This window comes from Cupressus sempervirens, chromosome 11 (genome assembly GCF_028749045.1).
Source record: "Cupressus sempervirens isolate cs-2001-9-10 chromosome 11, ASM2874904v1, whole genome shotgun sequence".
NCBI lineage: Eukaryota > Viridiplantae > Streptophyta > Pinopsida > Cupressales > Cupressaceae > Cupressus > Cupressus sempervirens.
Window position 1 is genome coordinate 519,091,622 of NC_143128.1, and position 24,198 is coordinate 519,115,819.

Consider the following 24,198-nt stretch of genomic DNA (forward strand, 5'->3'; position numbering starts at 1 on the left):
GAAAAATGTTACAACTATATCTCTTTATATGCTCACCCAATACCACTCTCATGTCAATACCACAACACCATACACTGACATTCTCAACCAAAACCAATGAACATAATGATTAATAAAAAACAAACATTTATCCTACTATCAAGATGCTCCTTTTGGGTGAATATGACATTACTATTAATTCTCCCCCATTCCATTAGCTTGTCTTGTGAGTAGAAGTAGTTGCCACCATACTACATGCACATTTGCAACACATGTGGTTGTCATATTTGATTTGTAGATAATAAACAACAACTAGATTTGATGATCACACATAGAATTTAGATTTATACCATTTATTAATAATTAAATAGAATTTATCTCTTTCAATGACAAAAAAAAGGAAATTATATATATGAAAAACTTGATTTATAACTTTTTTTTTTCAAGAATGTAAGAATTTACTATAAAAGTCATTATAAATTGTAGTGCCCCAAATAAACTTTTTAATGTGACCGATGACATAACACAATACATCTTTTAATACCATGACAATTAAATAAAAAGTGACCTTATACATTACCACAATAAACTCTTTTGATCAAACAAAAACACAATCCAACTTAATTAAAAACCTTCAACCTAATTGAACAAATAATTTTCTTTATGAACAATAAACTCACATCTTCTATATCTCCTCCAAACCCTTCGTTGACCCACTTTTTCTTCCTCAAGAATCTACCTTCCATTGTCAATCTGCAATGTATTATTGCTAGCGAACATTTAGACATTGAGTATTCCTTGCTCCAAGTTCGTTCCAGGAATAAATTGGTGCACAGTAGTTTTGTCACTACTTGAGTGACAACCGACGAGTTCAAATGAAGTCTTAATACACACGGTTTTCATAATACTTACAAGAGAGCTGGCACCCAAAACCAAAGCCACGTTTCACCCACGTAATATCCTCCCTCTGAATCTTAAATTGCAGGTGCAGTAACTCGCTTTAAAGATTTTCTCGGAAAATCCATTCGTAAAATGTGTGCTTGATTTCAACTACGAAATTGGAGATTTTTTTTTTTTGAGGCATTCAATCTGGCGTTAGCTAATTGGAAGAGGTTATTCGGTTCAGGGGGTAGAAATTTAAGTTTTAATTCATACACAGTTTTACCCAAGACGTCGCGGTTTTGGATGGCATGGAATTTCTTCAAGTATTGCTCAAGCCTTCGCATATTAGGGTCTCTAATGATTTTTCTTGTGGCCGCCATTATCGGCGTTACTTATTATGCAGTAATTATTACAACTTATGGCCCTCAATTATTTCACGGAGGTTTTGAAGCGGTTGTAGCATTTCTCATTTTCGTTGTTTTCCATTTATTGGTAAGTAAAGTTTTTCTCTTGAAATTCAGAATACAAGTTACTGCGGATTTTATGGTTTTATTTGTCATTAGATCTGAAATATTTTCTTGTGGTCGGTAACGTAAAATTGAAGTCTTTCCCCATGAATAATCGTCCTTTTGAACGAGTCAAGCATCTCAGCTCAAATATTAGGGTAAATCAACAAATTTGTGATCTTTGCTGGCTGATCGAAAATTCGTTACCTGAATAAAACCTAGGAATTCAGAGCATAATAAAATGCTCTTCCAAATTCTGTAGTGGACATAATTGATGCACTTTCTTCTCGTTAAATAGTTCGTGCTTGTAGATAACAAATGCACATAGACAATCTATAGCTTTGAGATGAACTCAAACTTAAGTTTACGCGAACGCCCATCTACACCAGAACAGCAAATTGGTGTAACATGTCTAAAACATCGTTAATCACATAACAACTAGTTTTCGGAACAATAAACAAGTTTTAAATAAAGAACAAGAATTTCCACTACTTTACATTTTCATTAATGACTATTTAGATTTTAAATAAGTAGAAAGTATAATACAACTACGAACTTAAGAAAACTGAATATATATATATATATATATTTTTTTTTTAATGAAATGCTAAACAAGACAAGTAGAAAAAATCTTACCGAAGTTTGGAGTTGCAGATTTACTCTTGATGACTTGTTTGCATCTAGCTTGAAGGGGGGGAAAGGTAACACTGGGGCATTTATCCACCCAACCATGGATCGTAACTCGATCCCCCTTGCCCACTTTATCTCTTGAAGGAGATCCGGCCCTCTGCAGGGGATGGAGAACGGTTGTGTCAAGTATCTGGAATCTGGTGTAAGAATACCTACAAATAAGTTCAGTACGATGCCTGACCTAATTGTATCTGGTGTTCTTAATCTCACTATCTCCTAATTTGCATACCTTGGTCAAGGATTTATTTCAATTGAAGTCAGCTTCTCACCCTTACCACTTGCACATACATAGTTACTAATTGCAGTTCTGGTAATAAGTTTGACTAGCTTGGTCTAGTGTCTTAAGGGCCCTCACCTCTATGTGAATCATTTATAAGGTTGGAGTTAGAACTCCTACTGCCTACAATGCTGCTGTCTGCTTTTCGTAACTGCTAAAACAGATCATCTCAGATACATAACTCTGCCTGGTTGGTGCAGCTGAATGACATCCATGTTTATTTGGTTGTACCGTTATATACAGTTCTTTTCATGAGCAGTTACCTTAAACTCGAATTTCAACTTTTTATTACCGTCAACTTAATTATTGACATATACTGGTAAAATATATTACTGAAAGATAAGACCAGATTATGTGCAAGGTTCAAAGTTAAGATCAAAATGAAGCCTCAGGTGGTTGCTTCCCTAGTTAGCTATTATCGGAATTTAAAGATTGTCAGTTCTCTTTCTTTCCCTAGACCAAGTCGAATTGGAACTGTTCCAAAGATAAGAGAGTAGACCCTTCTTTTTAACAATGTGCTGTCATCCTCACACAGGACTGAATAACGAGTTTCCTGAAATATTTCAAAGAATAAGTATATAGCTGAAAACTTTCCTCAGGTTTAATGTTCATAACCCTTTTTTGACCTATGAACACAAGCTCTAAGAAAGAAACAAAGAACAGTAAATGTCCTCTTAATCTCTCTCTTCTGGATGCAACAAATAGAAAGCAACTGCAGTTTCCAGAATACTGAAAATCTGGATAGTATGAAGTGATCCAGTATTTAATTCTTGGCGCTAACATGAAAACCACAAGACTAAACTGTTAGGACTTTTGAACAGGAGAAGAAAAGGCGACCTTTATCATTTTTACAGAATTAAGAAGACAATGACAGGAACTTAAAGCTGAAACAATTTTGATTCTGTTTCTATCTATTCCAAGTTTCTAAGCAAGAATATGTCTCTGCCATCATATTTGATTGTATCTGAAACAGAGCAGATAACGTAAAACTACATTGCCATTGCCGAAAGGAATACGTATGCATTGCTTGCCTGAACAACAAGGATTCCACCAGATAAGCACTGAGACTATCAAACAGGCCAAAATGGGCAGCACCTAGAACTCCTTTATGCAGGTTGGAGATTAGCTTATCCTTCTTTAGTTTTCTTTGTTTTGTAGCTGCGGTTCAATATGGCTCTCCATGTTCTTTCCAGCTTCTGCTCTTTCCTACATGTCCTCCATTTGTTTATAAGAGGGTGAGTTGACAAGCAGACTCTTTGCACATAGGACTCAAGACTCCTTCATTATCGTGAGCAATGAACTCAGACTTGAAAAAATCTCTCAGACTACGATTCAGTCCAGGCAGAACCAATCACAAACTAAGGTTTTTTTTGTATCAAATGCTTCTCTCCATTTCTTTCTAGTTCTTGTCACTGCCAGGACTCTTCCTTTTTGCATGCTAGAAACAAAAGATGATCTTCCAAACTCGCCAACCTCTAGATATGCCTTCCCATCGGTCAAAATGCTGGGCATGCACCACTCTACGCCGTTGGATGGTGTGAGGTGGCCCCGATGCATCGTGGTTCTTGCAATTCCCAGCCTTGATCAACCTAAGAAACGATAAATGGTATTTTCCTATCATCCAATGGCCTCCTAGCTGAATGAAAGAATAAAATCCCACAAGAGTAGAGTACATGGATATCTCAAGTTGAGTTTTGTATTCATAATTGAATATTGGTATAATTAAATAATAATTATAATGTATTAATATAAAATTTGAATTTGTTCTATCCACAAGTGTAATGTGACCTAAGAAGAGGTGAAATACGTATATTAGAATTCTTCCTAAATGGATTACAATAACTAGAGAAATTGCTCAACCTTTTCGAAGCAATAAGGTGGTAAAAGAGCAAAAAGGTTCGGTAAGTACATTTTCAAGTTGCCTGGGAAGGGAAGACATAAATCAACATTCCTATGAGCTAAGGGCCTTGGTCACCCAGGTGCATGGACTTATGATGTCAAATATTACCAACCCCTTGAGTTTGTCTTCCGACACATCCATCCAACAGCCCCCCTTTTCTATTGATATCCTTTCCCCTTCATATTGACCACGATATTCTTGCGCCCAATTCTAGAGCAAGTAGTTAGAACAATACCAACGAAACAAGTCATTAATAATTTTGCTATATATGAAAATTTACTTCTACTCTAAAGAATGATTTTCAACATCGATTACATCATTGGATCAAATAAAGTTCGTTAATAACCAATATTTAATAATAATATCTCAAATTGTAATTTAGACCATGTAGGATCCACTTCGGCAATATTCATGAAACCAAAAACGGAAACCTGTTTAGGGCACGACCTGCAAAACCATGGTTTAGTCCAAATAAAACCATTTAGGGAACACTTGTAAAATCGTTGTAGAATGTAAAACCAAAACTGCTTAGGGCATAAAACCATTGTTTAAACAATTGCAAACCACTTATGGTATATTTTAAAAACCATTGTTTAATGTTATGATAAACCATGTAGGGCATAGAACAATATGTGACATGAAATATAGTAGTTTCAAAAAGGGGTGTGACAATTGGTTGGTTGGGGGATTCACTTACAATTTTTTTAAATTGTATATAAACGCTTTGAGATAAAACCTTGAGAGATTTTTATGGCCACTTGTGTTTTTAATGTCACTATAACTTTTCTCAAGCAGATATTTTAAAATACTCATCTATTCGTTTGTGTTTATATGTTGGAGATTATTATGAGCTTTAGACGATGATGTAGGATCATCTTGGGTTAACGAGCAATCTTGCATCAACCAAAAATATTCCTTGTTTTCCATTCCAGTCTGCTATTCGCGAAGTAGCCGTTGCTGCTTTTGGTTTCAGGTTGAGTGTAGTTTATATCATGTCGAGGACCTATCCTAGATCCTTGTGTTTCATATTCTTCGAGTTCTGTGTCGTTCTTTGCGGTCTCTGTTTCCTGCAGTTTTCATCCAGCGAGGCATGTTGTTACTGTTGGCATGATTTCCGTTGATGACATGGTATCTTGCGCAGTTGGGGGCCGGCTCCTAACTCCTATGTGGACCTATCCTTCAATGTGCGTGATCTTATGTTGTCCTTTGCTTGGGTTTTGGTTTCCTCTTCCAAGATTGGACCTATAATGTAATTAAATGCTTGACTAGCCGACTTGTGGCTTAGCTGGCTATATAAGAAGCTTGGTTAGATGTAGGAGATAAGTAATTTTGAATGAGAGATAGGAGATGTGAGTTTGGACTTTGGTTTTGTAATTCATCTTTGTATAAGGCCGCTACCTGGAAGGCCTCACAGCTGGGCATGTTGCTCTTTTTATATGTGTTGTGAAATAATTACACCTCTGAAATGCTGCATTAGTCTATGGTTTCTTGTTGTGTATTTGATTAAGCTTCCATGTGTTTTCCTTGTGCTTTTCTTCTTATTGTTGCTAGAGTTGCCCAAAAGCAAAATTTTTTTAGTGTTGGGGACTAGTGACGATGTCTTTAAAGAAGAAATCATTTGCGTGGTTTGATGGCTGCTACTTGTGCGTTTGACTGATTCAAGTAATTTCTTACCTTGTGTGATGTCCCAACATAAGCTATGAGGTTTAATAGAGAACTAGCTATACTTAGTGTGGCATCTTGTGCTTGTATTTTCTATCCTTTAATTAAATTGTGAGCACATTTCTATGGAACTTAAGTGACTTAAGTGATTTTAAGTCGTGGGCACATATTTTTATGCAACTTAAGTGACTTGTGGCCAAAAGATTCAAGTTGTCGCCCTTTACATGAACTTAGAGTGATTTTAATAAACATGTGATAAAACAGCCAAAAGGGCATGTGTTCTCAAGGATCCTATTGATTCATCTTTTAGGGTTTTCATGTGGATTATTGATTCATTTTTGAGTTGGTAGGGAATTGAGGGCTAGGGTTAAATCATGTCTTTGAGAGTTACTATAGAACATTCTAGGGTTCTTCATTATGTTATTAGTCTTTTGTCTATTGTTGTTGCAATCTTTGCCTTAAGGTCTGAAACCCTTGAGTATCCTTGGTTTTGGTTTTGAAGAGATCTATGGGTTCACCCTAGTTAGAAGGGTGTGTTTTGGGAGAAGAGTTTTGGTTTGTGATGCTCTAGCACATCATTTTTAGAGCTGCAATTCATTATCAAGTTTAAAGACCATTTTTGAAGGTGAAATTCAATAATTAGGTTCCGTTTGGGTTAACTACAATAAGGTGTCTTCATATTACTGTGCTACATTGAGGATAGCAACCATAAGGACAAGTGGAAACAGGTTGAACAGACCTAGTTCTGATTTTCTGGGTGTTTTGGCAAGGACAGCTAGGGTTTGAAGATATTTCTGGGGTATTTGTGCCTAAAGTTGCATATTGTTATTTATCTTTTTCTCAGAAAAATAAAGGTAAGTCAATGTGAATCATTTTTGAAGTTTTTGGGCAGATTTAGAACGATTTTTTGTGCTTTTTCTATACTCAAGAGTACTTAATCTGTTTATATTAGCAGAAAAAATAGTTCAATAATCTGATTGTAAATTTGATTTTGTTGAAAAATTTCTTATATGCAAACAAAATTTCAGAATTTTCTATGCCTTATTTTTTGGAGATATTGGTGTTTTTCTAATATTCCTATTCAGGAATATTACAATGGTACCAGAGCTGCAAGAATTGGTAGTCTGTTTGGGTTGATTGTTGTGTGGAAATGGTGGTCATAACTTGGAAGAGCAAAAAGGGATACTGACAGTGATCTACCATTGCCCACAAGTGAAGAGGAGCTAAAGAAAATGTTTGCAGAAATGCTAAGAAAATTATGATCTAAATTTTTGAGCCAGATGACTCATGAGTCATAACATGAGAAATGGATGAAATCTGGTGCATATGGAGAGAGAAAAGTAGCAAAACTGCTAAAAACAATGAACATTCTACTAGCAAACCTTTCAGTTCATCACAATTCAGACCTTTCATGCCTACTTTTATACAAGAAGAGTCTACACAAGAGGAATCCATGGAGGACAATGAGGATTGTGAAATTTTGGCTAAGTACCAAGCTTTGGGGGCAGATCTTCAATCATCTATTTCTTTTAGAGTCTATTTGCAGGTCACAAACCACACAGAGCTAAAGCAGAAACAGTGAAATCAAGGGATTCAACATTATGGGCTACCAACAAGTTTTAAGTATTCATCCTTGTTGTGTCTTGATGGACCATCCATTTGTACAACTAGAGCTTGGATTTAGAAATTGGATACTTATGTTGCCCTGAATTAGATGAAGAGGATAGAGGCCATTAAATTTGCTACCCTTCACCTTGAAGGAGCTGCCCATGAGTGACGATATCATGGTTTTGTGACATAGGGTCACGCTGCGATCAATTTTTATGATCAGTTTTGTGCTACATTGATGGAGTGGTTTGACTACAAGGATTTAGAGTCACTCTGGAGAGTTGGCTCAATTGAGACAGGTAGCGGCACTTGATGCATACATTTCAGAATTTAAATGTTTGTCAGTAATGGTTTATGATGTGATGGAAAAGAGGTTGATTTCCTGGTTCATAGAGGGTTTGTCAGAATCTATGAGGGCTTGGGCAAAGCTTTTAATTCTTTATCCTTGCAAGATGCTATCAAGTGTGCAAGGAAGATGGAGCTATATTCACCACAAGCTAGGTTTCCTAGCAAGTTTCCACAAAGCTAGTTAATAATGAACCCCGTGATATGAGGGATGATTTGAGATAAAAGAGGCTTTGCTTTGACCGTTGCTTAGAAACTTTGACTAGAAGCTGGGGCAAAATCTTTGAGGAACCTAGCGCTGATGATTTGGAGTACATAAGTACTTGATGAGCAACATGAGCGATGGATGGAGAGACATGCACAACTGAGCACCATTATGATTCGACATAGATGGAGGGTGCATTTGCAACCCTCAATACCACTCTTTATAAAGCCTCCAAGGCCGTTATGCCGGGATGGTTATGCTAATTGATATTGGAGCTACCGACAACTTCATTGATACACCCTATGTGAAGAAGTTGTTGGATTGCAGTGATGACGGGGGGCAGGGGGTGAATCAGTAATCACACAAAATAATTCTCTTAAAACTTCAATAAACTCCACTGATGTTAAACCAAAAAAATGCTGATAACAATTAGCACACATTATACACAAAAGATTGACACAAGTATTGTCTTGAGTGGAAACCCTCCTGGGGAATCAAACCACTCGAACTTAGCTTATCTTTTAAATCTATCTGTACACCTCACTGATGCTGTCTCACTGAAAATTTCAATGTCTCACTGGTCTTTTGTGCCTCACTGGACTTGATGTGCACAACTATTATCAAAGTATGATCTATAAAACTCTCAATGTCTTCTCTGTCTGTACTTCAAATCCATCTGCTTCTAAAGTATATATAAGAATCTCTGTCAAACTCAACCTGAATTTAAAAATTGATTTCAAAACTGTGTAACACATTATGCCTTGATATGGACATCAACTAACATGTATAACAATAGATCACTGTCACTCATTCATTGTATTTCATATGATCAATACACATCAAAATATAATGTGTAATTAACTAAATCATAGTACCATTATCCTCTTCATAATTTGCTGCTATAAAGTCCAAAAAGTATCAATATAATGGCCAAATTCAATTTAAAACTGAATCATAATCTTCATGTATTCAACATTGCTGTTAGCATGATATGATGGATTTTCTCAAACTGAAATCATCAAGTATACCTTAACACTGTTGTTTCATAAAAGAAGTATGATATAGTGCCATGACTGTCATAATGATCTTCAAAAAATGGCTATACCATAAACTAAACTGATAACTATATACTGTCATGATCTTCTCAAATGAGAGCATCTATGTAAGCTTATGAGAAACACACAATGCATGCGTTACAAATGCAATGGAACAGTGACAACATAATGGACATTAAGTACGATAACCCTTACCAAGGGTTAATCCAACATTGACTGTGTATGAACAAACTGAGCCACATATATATGCATACTTTCATCTTACACAACAACATACAAATGTGGCTAACAAATTGTCACAATATCATTTTCATGGATGCATGACATTAATACTGTGAATATATTGACATTCTCACTGTGATATTACAGTTAACAATCATACCCAGTAAATGCACCATATGCTAAACTGGACAAGGGTTTTATGAAAGAATTTGCAAGCAAAAATGAACACATAGACCCTAATGTGGGCTTTGAAGAATAAACAAAACTTCACCAAATTCATCACTGCCATGAGAAGAATATGGAGATAACAATATATAATGACGTGCAATGGATGCATAACAACAGTTAACAAATATGACATACATAAACAAACCATAAACTGTCAAACCATTTCTATACCACTGTGACTCAGACAAACCCAACAAGGGTTTAGTAAAGAATATAAAGAACAAATACTAAATCCTTAAAGAAAGAGTTAAACACAAGACTTAACACATTTTAAAAACAAAGAATGATAATATGTTTCAAGTTAGCATGAGTAGATGAACTCAAAATGAAAAGAACCGTATACACTTGGAGAAATATCTTGAAGATCCCTTGTGTTTGTGCGAAGAATCTCAAACTCAAAACTGTTCCACCTTCCAACTGGCATTCCCAATGTGGGTTCATTGACCAAACTATAACTTGCAAGAAAATGTCAAGCATGACTAGGATGCCCTAGCTCAACAGAGCTAGGGTTAACTTAGTAGTTAATCAAACTATATGAAGCTTCAAATGTGATGCTCGAAGCACAAAAAATGGTGCTCGCATTACACCCTTAATTAATTCTCTTAAATGCCAATTAAATTTGGCTTTATCTCATTTTACCAACTTAAGCAATGGCTAGAGGCCTGACAAAAAGGTCCTAGCAACCACAACCTTTTAAATGTCTCGGTCACAACTTTGTCACTTAGGTAAATTGCACTTTTGAAGATGTGTGTCTTAGCACAGTAAACTGAAAAATATCATTCACCTTTGAAGATGCCATGAAACCTTGAGGAATTGATTTTCAATCATGTTATTTTTATGAGTGAAATATTCATATAAACTACATTTGATCATGAAGTCAATATTGAGTGTGATGTCCCCTATTTAAAAATAGTAATAAAATTAGAATATAAACATACATAAATGAATAGTAACCAATTATAATATAATATAATTAATGAAATAACCAAATATAATGAAAGGAAATGACTTTTCAACTCCAAAATATGCAACCTCTTGGTTTGAAAGATATAAAAATGGGAGAATGTAGAATATGATAGAGGAATTTTGGTAAGAGCAACATAATAACATTTGAGAATTCACCACATAATATCTATAGAACATTCCACACAACAATGACATCATGGAAGAAATATAAGAAAGAGAAATTAATTACACATTGTCTGCAACTGCATATTAAATACAATTAGATATCTATACAACCAGTAGCACTGGGCTAGTAAGGAAAACATTCAGATCATAAAAGTCAGAGATTTATGCATCTATGTCATTAGTATGAACTGTTTTCCTATTTAAATAATAAATTTAAGTAGTATCAGAGCACATTTTTAAACATACATGCTCAAGTCTAGTTATTATTTCTAAGTCTAAGAAGAAGAGCATAAATGCAATAAGGAAGAGGCCTGTGTAAATCCAAACAATTGACTAGTTCCAAGACAGGATAAAGATCAACAACCCCAAGGGCCTTGCAGACATGTCAAAGAAAGGCTTAAGGGCTTGGATCTATGAAAACCTTGAGGGAAACTATTGAGTTTGGTGTCTAAGCAATCTATTGCATTTCAACATTCTCATAAATGAGAATAATAACCAGGAGAGCATTCACATATATTGCTTATTGCTAATTTAACTATAGTCATTATCTTTATAGTATGAGTTAAGTTAATATAATTCAATTTCAGTATATAAATAGATTCAATACACATAATTAGTTAAACTTATGTGGGAACTTTACAAATGATATCGGAGCTATGATCCTATCATCCTGCAAGATAAATACAATTATAAACATTTTAGTCAATAAAAGATCAGACTATTGAATATAGGTAATAATGAAGCTTGAAAACATGATTAAACAGATGATGAATATATATTCATAAATACAAGGGATTTCTATCGATGTGGGAGAGATAGAGTAAATCCTCTCAAGATAGGTAAATCCCAAGATGGGTAAGGACAGGGTTTCCACTGCCTTAAGGAAATATCCCAAGGTGGGTATGAACTTGCAATCCCAATGCCTTGAGGGAGCATATTCTTAGATGAGTGTCTAGCACCCTGCGACATTGAAATCTCCATCCTCCTAAGGAGGGCATGTAAGAAGCAAGGACTTGAGCTTAATGTGTTAGCTCCTAAATTTGTTGAGGGTTATTTTGTAATATTTCTATGCAGATGGACAAAATTAAAACTATTCCCACACCCGATAGAGTGACCAAGTTTGACCTATTGGAAAGTGTGACGAAGTGAGAATGTGTACGTTGAGGGCAATGGAGAGCATACGCTGTGCCAAAAGCTTGTACAATGTTACCGTATGGGGAATGGAGGAGGACCAATAGCTGTACGGCAAGAAGATACCGTACGATGTATTAGTAATGATGTATTGTAGGAGTATGGAGATAGGGTATTGTACGATATGCAATGAGTGGGTTGTGTGGTGTAGAAAATGGGGGGAGTGGATGGATTGATGTACGGAGTGTGAGAAGCTAAGGTGACAAGTGTGAGGTGTATGGTGGAGGGAGGAAATAATCAGGTACAAAGATGAAATGATCACACCGAATAGTAACTCAATGACAGATAGCCACCCAACAAATAAATATGAATGCCAATCACGTAGATAACTTGCCAAGCAATGAGACCAAATCAAATATATGCAATGCTTCCCAATTTATATTTGCAGACAAAGATGGTGCTTCGGATGTGCGAGACCCAAAGCAAAGTTGTATAAAGGAAGGAATAGGGTGAGGGTTCAATCCCATCAAAACTGCAAGAGCCAAGTAGGGAAGATCTTACACTTCCAAAAGGATAGGACGAGCAAAACTCTGATAGAATTTGCAATGCAAAGAAAATAATCCAAATTGCATGCCTACTACAACCTACAAGTTGGCCTTATAAAGGACTTCGAGGAAGCTTCTCGAAGGATAGAAAACGCTGCCAAGCTTACAAGCTACAAAAAATAAATAGAGTTGGCCTGAGAATAAATACATTAATTGTCAGCTACACAACAAAAATTATTATGTAATAATATTGGGGACATCACAGTCCTCCTGGCTTGGAAATTGCTTGCCCTCAAGCAATTGCAAATTTGGATGCTCGAAAATTTGCTCGCCTTCCCAGATGGCATCCTCAACTGGAAGATCCTTACATCATACAAGAAGCTCCTTAATGGTATGCAACTTGAGCCTCTTTTCTCGGACATCTATGATCTCAGTTGGCTCTAGAATTAATTTCCCCTCTTTGTCAATGGGAGGCAATTCCTTCGACAATGTGATGTGTTGTCCAATGACCTTCTTTAGACATGACACATGAACAACATTATGGATTCGTCTCCCTTCAAGAAACTCCAATTCATAGGTGACTTCGCCTACCCTCTGAACCACTCTATATGATCCATAGAAGCGTGGTTTCAACTTCTCCTTCCAGGCGACTTCAGGGAGGATTGTCTATATGGTTGAAGCCAAAGGTATACCATATCACCAACCTCAAAACTTCTATCAATCTAGTGTCAGTCATCATACAATTTTTGTTAGTTTTGAGCCCTCTGTAAGTTATCGTTGACAGATTTTAAATATCCAAACTCTCTCGTAGCTAGTCTTTGGCCTTCGGTGTGTGACTGTCGTCCAATGTGAGATCCATGAACGATGAGAGTTCATTACCATACAATGCCTTGAAAGGTGCCATGCCTATTGACATGTGATAGGTATTGTTGTAACAATGCTTACTTAAATGTAGCCAATGAACCCGTGCCTTTTGTTGTTCTAAACATAGTTCCTCAGATATCCCTCCAACCAATTGTTCGCAATCTCCTTTTGTCTATCTGATTGTGGATGGTAGCTCGTGCTTGGTGAAAACTCTGTCCTGACCAACTGAAATAACTCTATCCAAAAAGTATAGAGGAAACGACTATCTTCGTTACTAACTATATTCTATGGGAGTCCATGTAAGTGGAAAACCTTATAAAAGAATAACCTTGCCGCTTGAGATACCTGGTATGAAGTGGAGATGGCAAAGAAATGGGCATACTTGGTCAAATAGTCAACCATGACAAAGGTGCAATCCTTGCCTTGCACTTTGGGTAGCCTAATGATGAAATCCATCAAGATACTTTCCCACTTCTGATCAGGGATTGGCGACGGTTGAAGAAGCTCCGTTGGTAAAGTGTGCTCAGATTTGTTTTGTTGGTAGGTAGAACTTTCCTGTACATACTACAAGATATCATTCTTGAGGTGCTTCCAGCAAAGCGTTTTCAGATCTTCCCGTAGGTCTTTAGGTATCCTGGGTGTTTGGCCAAAGGTAAGTCGTTGCATATCCTTCAAAATTCTCTTCATTTTGGACTCAAGAACCAAATAGATCTTGCCCTTGTAGCAGATGATGTCGTCTACCACCTTATACCTATCATCTTGCACTTGATCAAGCATCCATCAATTGACAGGAAAATGTGTTCTTGGAGTATTCAACCAATAGGTGTCCCTTCCAATCTGCTGAAATATGAGACAAAGAACATATTGTAGGCCTTCTTCCCTTTTCCCCCGTTGTACTCCTTTTTTCATTCTTGACTTTTGCTCCCTAATCTCTCACACCACGGCTCTTTATGACATTCCTGGGCAGCTTTCTATTCATCCCATCCCGCCTCCTTTCTCTTGTTCACCCCTTCTCACATTTATGAGGCCATTAGATCTATGAGATGCAATAGAGCGGTGGATGAGGAGGGGTTCCAGGCTGAACTCTTCAAGTTTGGTGCCTCCATTCTGGGCCTCTATCTCTCTATTCTCTTTAATAAGGTGATTTGTACAAGGTTTCCAGTTTCCTAGTCCAGACATCTGATCTATCCAATCCATAAGACCAGTTTTGTTTCTAACCCTAGCAATTATAGGACCATTATGATCGGACACACATTTGCCAAATTGTATGCCACAACTCTCAATGCTATGTTATCTAGAGAGCTTGACAAGAAAGGTTGCAAAGCTAGAGGTCAGGTTGGTTTCGAAGCTGATTATCAAACCATGGATCATATTTTCACTTTACGGGCTATTATTGAGCATATTTTCACTTTACGGGCTATTATTGAGAAGGCTAGACACAAATCAAAGAAAGTGTACTACTTCTTTGTTGATTTTTGCAAGGCCTTTGACTCTGTTCCCAGGATGGCTTTATTTCAGAGGCTTCAGGAGATTGGGATTTCTAAGATGTTACTAATTGCTATCATGAGATTATACGAAACTGTGGTGGGTAGATTCAGGACTCTTGAGGGTTTCTTAGTTCCGATCCATAGCACCCTTGGAGTTAAGCAAGGATGTCCTCTCTCCCCCACTTTGTTCAGTTTGTACATTGATGTGCTTGAGAATTTCCTTCTGAAATCTTCGCTTCCTAGCGAAGGATTTCAAGCATATAGAAATGCATTACAGACCCACAATGAGAAACCAAAAAACTCTCATACAAACTCTCATACAACTCCGTAAACACATTATTGTATTATACAACAATAATACAATAACCAGTACAAAAACTCAATCTTAAATACAGATTAACAGTTAGATTGGAATACTAGGATAAGACCCTGTAAGCGCGAATGAAACACATGAATTGATGTCTCCCGGACAATGGGTTTGTGTCCACTGTCTATCGGCTCGAGGGGCTACATACTCATACTAGCTGAAAGCTGAAGCTTTTTGAATAACTTTCATAAGAGAGAAAACTGGAAATGAATTATAAAACAAGCATGCCCTGAAATGAGCCTCTTTCCTCTTTTAGTACACAAACTAAGACTCTTCGACTCCCCTCTGCTTTTGTCCTATTCCCGTGTGACTCTTCAACTTCCCTTTGGCATTTTGTCTTATTCCTTCTTGACCTTTTGTCCTCTTTATAACATTAAATTGACCTTTTAATAATTTGAGTCTATGTCTCAGAGTCAATTTTAACATTATATAAAATAAGACTTTAATATTTCTAATGTCCCAAAAAGGGGACATTACAATAATCAATTCCTTCTTCTTGAATAACCTTTACAAACTATTCTAGCCTTATTCCTTACTACTTCACCTTTCTCATTTAGTTTGTATCTAAATATCCACTTTGTTCCAATTACATTCTTGTCAGTAGGTCTAGGAACCAATGTCTATGTGTCGTATTTCTCAATCGGGTAAATCTTTTCATTCATAGCATTAATCCAATCTTCATTATCTAATACAACTTTCACAATTCTTGGCTCAAATTCAACAATCAAACAAATAGTGTCAGAGTCTAACTTATTCAAGTGCCCATTGAAAACCATACTTATCAACACTCTAACCTATCACTTTTTTTTCAAAGTCTTTTCATCAATCAAATGATATGACACTCTACTAAATTAGCATAATGTCTAACCAAGGCTTGACATCAATCACATCATAACAACCGATATGACTCTTACACATACATTAACAACATTATCAGTTGGGGTTAACAGTTCAATCAAGAACTTTTAGTCCTGTTAAGAACTATCTGATTAAGCAATTTTACAAACACACTTGCAAAACCTGTTAAGTATTCTAACAAGATAGTAATGACTTGTAATTGCTTCTTCCTAAAGCATGGCCTATTCCTTGTGCTTTGTCTCCGCTTCTTCAATCCTTTTGTAGGCTCTTTGTAACTAGATTCACAGTCACAATTCAATTCCGCATGTCCTCACTCCTTTAACAACTTTTTTCAACTTTACTTAATTTCCTTTCAATCATTTGCATATAGAAACCTTGCAAAACCTAATTAGGCTTTTCATTAGCTTCCTTGCAAATCGATCTTGTTCTTGAACTTTCCAACTCCTTTGATTATGTCGTCTTTCTCTTGATCTTTCTGTCTTTCTCAAGGTGGAATATTGCTTTTATCTTGTTCATTGAACTCTCCTCTAATTCTTCACCAGATTTGTCACCAATCTTTATAAACTGTTTCATCATGCACGATTTTTTATGTAGATATTTTCGTCTTCTATCCAGATTCAATGAATCTAACTATAACATGATCGGCTCGAGCATTCTTTCAAAATTGTTCTTAGTTTCCCTACTCTGCTGTCAATTGGTCGGCTAGTTTACTTGTTCTCCTTTCCCTGTTTTCCAATTACTCTAGTTTACTGATAGTAAGCCAACTTTCTTCTTTCCAATAACCTGTTTGTCCTATTTATTGATAAGGTGTCGTTTGCTTGTTTGACTCTGTTCACCGATAATGCTTAGTTCACCTGTTTACTTCTATTTATGAATAAGGTGTGATTGGTTACTTGTTGCCTTTACCTATTCACCTTTTTGAAGATAATAGCTTCGGTTAGATTCATGATAACCAATAGCATATATGCATGTATATATATAAAATTATATTACTTGCAATAATATTGATCTTATTGAAATTGATTATCATTTATATCAGATTGTAATATCTCATGAATCCAAGTATATTATCAATCTGCACTTGCAGATTCTATCTCTGATAATTGTCATTTTATGTTCTTCACATTCTGATCGAGCAATGATCAAATGTTAGACTGAAAGTAATCAGATCGAAGTCTGATTATCCTTCATTTCAAATCGGAAATATGAAATATATAAATTGGTTAAGTACATACTAATACTAATCCCGATAGTTATCAGGCTTTTGTTTGGTAAACAATTAGTTGCAAATGAAGAGGCATGTTATTAGTGGACATGCCTCCACTTTGTGGAGACATGTCCACTCATGGATATGCCTGGACTTTGTGGAGACACGTCCACTCATTGGCACAACTCTCCATTAAATATATATACTCCGATCAATCAGCCAAGAAGAGCATTCAAATCAATTAATGCTCTTCCCTTTGGAGTTCAGTGATTACAAATATCATATTTAGAATTACTAATTATTATTCAGTATCTATCAATATTGAATCATCACTTGCATACACATTTGCCAAAGATCAAATCCTGATTACTACCTGCAGATAAAGTGCAGAGATTAGTAAGAATTATATTCTGAAAATGCGAATGATGCATATATAGTTCAAATCTGAAATAAATCTAATCACATTTTGAGATGGTATCAAAGCCTGGTTAAGGAAGAACCGATTGAAATAGCAGATTATTTGGACTTCCAAAAAAATTGTATTTTTATATAATGTTTTTGGTTAGAAGGCCTTGATATAGTTCAGAACAAATATTTAGAGGAGTAGGGATTACGATATTTTCAAGAATCTGAGGTGTATGATTGAATCCGAATAATAACTTTTTGTGCTGCATCAATGGCTTCGATCATAGTCATGAATATGTAGGGATTCGGCAAATTTTTTCTTCTTCCAAGAATTTATCACAGAGACCAAGGCAGCGACATGGAGTAAGAGCCTATGCAGGGGCCTCTATTTGGTGAAGAGTCTTTAATTCTGAGCTACAGGTTAGACGTCTGAAAATTTCCTTAACAGTTTGCTACATCTTCAATCTGAAATTTCTCTAATTGCATCAGATTTCCAGGGGTAACACTGAATCTGGAATCATGGGCTGTTTTGAAAGAAACATATTCCATCGCAATATATTTGGAGATTTCCTATTTTCTCTGTCTTCATTCAGCTGAAATGTACGTTACTGAAAAGATTGATTAAAAACAGTTGAGCCAGTCAGAAGTGTTTCCATGTTTGGAGTAGAGTCAACAATTTTAGTATGCTAGGGTGTATGTTCAAAATGGTTACTTGGTTGCAAATATTGTAGAACACAACTATTACTAGAGATAGTCTAAAATTCTTATTTAGTTGATATCGCCATAGCTGGGAGCAAATTCACAACTTATAGAAATCGTAGTTCATACTTGTGTTTGTATTCCTCTTACAACTCATGCTATATATTTGTTGCTTACGTCATTATTAAATAATCGTTTCTGTAGATCAATTATATCAGAACGGGAGCTCTTGTCTTGCTTTACCACCTTTGTTTAACAAAGAGTCACTGCCACCTCTGGACGACTCAAATGGAAATAAGTTTGGTTGGCAGTGAGTTACTACATCTGGGAATTTTTTTTCCTATTTTTTGGCATGGTGGACAGTTTGACATTAAGTGTATCGGTTGGCTGCAAGATCCCACTATTAGCAGATGTCTCTCATTATTGAAGGGATAGGTTTAAGCTCGACATACCTGGGAATGTAAATACTGTCACTACTACTATTTATGCCTACAAACTCATATATATGCAAAGGACGTTGGAACTGAGACATTAATGTTGTTGCTGACCAGTATTAGTTTCAGTTTGCCACTGTGCTTGGAGCAGATATTGTTGACCTTGTGGCGACTGATCATGTAGTGGGTGTTGATGTTGTGGCGACTTTGTGTTATTTTGGGAAAAGAAAACCGACAACATTGTAAAACCCTAAAATGGTCGATTTTAGAGGTTGCCCTAAAACGCTGTTATAAGAGGCTGAGATGCATAATGCATTGTAATGTTGCTGTATGTTTTTGCTGGAAATAGAAAGGTTGAAGGTTGTGTAGGTGGACGTAGCCTAGGTTTTGGGTGAACCACGTTAAAACTGTGTGTTATCTGTGTTCTTTGAGTATTCTTCTTTTGTTTATGCATATAACTGTTTATTCTTATATTGTTCTGGATCTGTCAAATCCTAAAAGATATTCCAGTACTAGGCGACTGATTAGTGACAGCTTGGCTTTGCGATCATGATCACTGACTTGCATTTCATTATTGTTGTTATATCTCATGCTCACTTTGCACCAGCAAATGAAGACCTATAAATAAATATATGCAGAACTGAGAAGCATAATAGATTGCATTTAAGGAAGGAAGAACTTGATTATTGCTAGTATGAGACTGAGTTAGTAGCTGGGGATGCTTCTTCAAAGGAGGGAGTTTGCAGCACCGGTTAGAGGTAAACTTGAAAGACAAAACGTTAATGTATGTACTTGGTGCTTCAATAAGAGAATTATGTTCTTGGATTCATGAGCTTCTTTATTGAAGACTCAAGTTTTTGAGTCTAAGTTTAGGAAAAACAATTTCTAGTTTTTTTTTACATCTTGACTATTACTGTGATCATGGTGCTTGTACTTAAGGAGTGAAATCTATGAAACATCTTGATCTCACCCTGTTGGGTATTGATGAAACCGTTTTGCTGATGCCAAACTTAAATTTGAGTGACGCTATGAGAAGTCGCCTTGATCATTGTATCTCAATAGAGTTCTTAGTTTCTATTAGTTGCTAATGTGTTGACATATCAACTTCTTCAATAATATACACTTTAAATTTATAACCCATGTCAGAGATCTGGTTGTTCTGAGCAGATTGAGTATGCTTTCTAATCTATTGGATACAAGTTACTCCGGGAGGCTCACTTCTCTAATCAACCATAGCTATTTTCTACCTGCAAGTGTATCAAGTTGAAGTTTCTGTGTTGAAGATGACAATACAGTCCTATATGATATGTGAAGGTTTGGAATATTAAGGAGAAAACTTTAGAATCTCCAAATAAGACAATTTGGGAGCATTATAGGAAGTCCATCTTGTACAAAGACACGCTATACAACCTTTTTTTGTATTCTCTTTGACACTTGCAAATATGAATCTTACTTGACATAGTGCTTCAAATAAACTATGATGTGATGATTCCAGAGATGTTGGAAGATGCAAGATGGATAAAGAAAGCAACTACTAAAATTGTGCCCAAAGTCTAAGCCATTCATGGAGCTCCATACACCTGGTTATCAACTTTTCCGGATGGTTAACAATAATCTGGAACTAGACTCAAAATAACCACTGTATTGGGAGCTATGAAAAATTCAGACCAAGCTTGTGATGGTGTCTCTCCAAATCATTTAGAGGGCAGTATCCTTTGACTACAAGAGATTAAGTATTTCATACCCTTGAATAATGTTCATTAGTAAATGCTATAACATTGGGATGAAAAATTTTGAATGCTTCTATGATTAACAATTCCCTTCAAGATAAGTTTAGTTTTATCAACTATTTGGGATGTCTTCAGGATGGACCAAGAAGCATAAGTAATTGAATTCAAAGGAAAGCAAACTTGATACTTCAAGTTGTGAAGCTGAATTGAAGATGGACATTAGATTTAGAGGGAGCTTGATAATCTATTAGAAGAAATCTTGGATGAGGAGGTCACAAGGTTGATATCACATTCAAGGTCTAAGGCAACCTTGGATGAGAAGGTTGATGCATATGTACTTGGAGCTTCAGATAGAAGCCACATTATCATGAATGTTTGGTGTTACCAGGCCTGGGGACAAATCCATAGTTTATTACATTCACTCATGTTACTATGAAATCAGACAAGTACATTTTTGTACGAGAAACTACTCCTGTGAATAATGTCGTGATCATAACAAAGATAGTTGCTAGAAGATCTGCCAAGTGGATCTTTGATCATATTGATTTAGAGGGAGTAGACCATGGAGATGGTTTCTAGAGAAGATCATTATCACTAAAGAATGAACGATTGATATTCTCACCAAGTCTCATACCAAAGTGAAGCTCCTGCATTTGGAGACTAGCTCGGAGTTGTGAAGAATGAAGCCTTTGCTAAGGAGGAGTCTTAGCATCAATAATTTCTTGAAATTTACTTTATTGGATTCTTCTCTATGAGAGAGAAGCTTAAAGTGAAACTCTTGTTCCACCCTCTGAGAGTAGTTATGATGGATCCACCCTTTTATATGGTTCATGGTGGATGTCATGTGTGTGACGCCATGACAACACCATGTGAGAGAATTCGTAGTGGCTTCGTGTAAAATCTTTTATTGTCATGTGTGTGACTCCATGACTTTACGCCCACCCCCGTGTACAATTATTGAAAGGCGACAATCTTTCTGATAATGAACACTTGTTTTTAACATTGTAAGGTGACGACTTTACAATGATTAGTTTCACTATCATAATGGATATCATGTGACTTGATATCCGTGGACGTGTCATGATAGTATCTCTTGGACATTTTGATAGGTTTAAGACCATGGTGTTCCTTATGTGATAGTCATGGTGGATAAGTGTTTCCGTGGATATGCCATGATTTGTTATGGTAGACATCATGAGACTTGATGTCAGTGCACATACCATAACTTGGATATATAAGAAGAATGTCATGTGACTTGATATTCTTGAGCATATTATATCCTTTGATATCACGAGTAAGGTGATTTCTCTTCTCACAATAGATGAGCTTATTGTGATATATACTTGATTAGATTCTTTATCTTCCCTAGCTAAGAAGGCAGTGTTGAAGATAATAGCTTTGGTCAGATTCATGATAATCAATAACATATATGCATGTACACACACACACACACACACACATATCTATATCTATATCTATACACACACACACATATCTATATCTATATCTATACACACACACACACAATTATATTACTTGGAATAATATTGATCTTATTGAAATTGATTATCATTTATATCAGATCATAACATATTATGAATCCAAGTATATTATCGATATGCACTTGCAGATTCTATCTTTAATAATTGTCATTTCATGTTCTTCACATTTTGACAATGATCAAATGTTTGACTGAAAGTAATCAGATTGAAGTCTGATTATTCTTCATTTCAGATTGACAATATGAAGTATATAAATTGGTTAAGTACAAACTAATACTGATCCTGATTACTTATCGGGCTTTTGTTTGATAAACAAATAGTTGCAAATGAAGAGGCATGTTATGGGTGGACATGCCTCCACTTTGTGGAGACATGTCCACTCGTGGACATGACTCTCCATTAAATATGCTCAAACCAATCATCAAAGAAGAGCATCAAAATCAATTAATGCTCGGCCTTTGGAGTTCGATGATTACAAATAAGGAGGCATGTCCATTCATGGACATAACTCTCCATTAAATATACTCAAACCAATCATCAAAGAAGAGCATCAAAATCAATTAAAGCTCGACCTTTGGAGTTCGATGATTACAAATAACAGGTTCAGAATTACTAATTGTTATTCAGTATCTATCAATGTTGAATTATCACTTGCATACACATTTGCCAAAGATCAAATTTTGATTACTGCCTGCAGATAAAGTACAGAGATCACTAAGAATTATATTTTGAAAATCTGAATGATACATATATAGTTCAAATCTGAAATAAATCTAATCACATTTTAACACACCTGTTTGTATAATGCCTAAAAAATGACTTTATCCTTATAATGGTTTGCCAACAATGACAAACATATTAGCAAAATCATCATCAGTAACCAATATATGATTTTCCAATTAATAATTTTCCCCCTTTGGCATTGATAGCACAAACTTTCTTCAAAAATTCAAAAAACCAGAATAGGTATTCTATTACCAGTTCGATACATGGCATCAAAATTGTCGAACTCCAAAATAGGTTTGCTCCCCCTGAGCTAGTATTCTGCTATATTCTCCTTTTGATTAAATTCTCTCTCTTAATCTAATACTCTTCCCTTTGTTATAATCTTGATAATATACTACTTCTCCCCCTTTTTGGCAACAATTCCAGAGATAGAAAAATGTATACGTACAAAGCGGTCTTACCTCTTACAGTTTATAAAACATGAACTTATACCTGTTGGTTGCACTGTTCAATAGGGTCTCCCGTGAGTCCTCTAATGCTTTGAGTGCAATCATTTGACCCTGTAGATCAGATGCGAGCTCCTCCATACTGTCTATGGTGTACTAGGTCTCCTGCTTTCTTCAAATAGGCTTACATGATATCCATCTGTGGTGTAATCCTGCCTTGCAATCCCAGTACTCTCATCTTTATTCTCTCCTCTTCTGCTCTTAATTCCTGTTCTCTGAATGTCATATCCCTCATCTTTGATATATGGTCCATCATTTTCGAGCTTGAGGGGCTCAGATTGTCTATATGCAACGATAGTTGATTCTGAGGTGCTGCAATCTTTTCTTGAATTTCTGAAGTGAAGGTAGTGAAAACACACAAGTTTCCATACAGCTTGCCAACTTCACTCAGTGATTCTTGCATCTGTTTAATAATTTTAGACAATTCAACTTTGATCATAACTATCTTGGTAAAAAATTTCTCCATCATTTCTTTTTCTATTCTCTTCTCAGCTTTCTTGGTCAATTCAGTTTCTGATTCATGCTCAGAGCTACTGGTAAAGTTAACATAGACTTTGGACTGATCAATTAATGACTCTTCTTCATCTACATGAACATCTGGTACTAGGTCTGCTAATAGGTCTATTGTTTTCCTAAGTACCCTCTTCTTAATTTTCTTCCTCGTTGTTCTATCTTTCAAAACCTTATTTACTGCCTCTGCATAGAAGACTTTTTATTTTTATTTCGATTGTTTGGGATTTTCTTCAAAATTTCAAATTCGGGGTCATCCTCATCAGTAGCTTCATCATCGTCATCATCATCTTCTTCTTCTACTCTTTTCCGTTTTCCTTTCACATCTTTCTCCTCTTCAATTGCTTGGGAGGTTGTAGGTGTTGGATCCTTTGAAGCTTCTTGTTCTCCCTCTGTCTTTTCTTCTTTCTTTGTGTTTTTTTCTTCCTTTTCCTCTTCATTAGGGGCACCAGTAGTGTCACCTGGAATCCATGATGATGTGACTTTCTCTTTATCATCTTTGCCGTGTTCTTTTGTGGCCTTGTCCTCTGTATCATG

At 36.0% G+C, this 24,198-nt stretch overlaps 1 protein-coding gene across 2 annotated transcripts in view; it reads left to right on the forward strand.

Annotated features, from left to right (window-relative positions):
- Nucleotides 1-754: 754 nt before the first annotated feature.
- The window catches only part of LOC149530642 (putative protein S-acyltransferase 14), an 87,685-nt gene continuing 64,241 nt past the window's right edge, over nucleotides 755-24,198 (forward strand). The window contains exon 1 of one of the 2 annotated variants that reach the window (XM_089808976.1): nucleotides 755-1,353. In XM_089808976.1, coding sequence (XP_089665102.1) covers nucleotides 1,165-1,353 — 189 coding nt within the window. In that variant the 5' untranslated portion in view covers nucleotides 755-1,164. The remainder of the gene's footprint in view (nucleotides 1,354-24,198) is intronic. The other variant, XM_089808978.1, reaches the window with a different exon arrangement.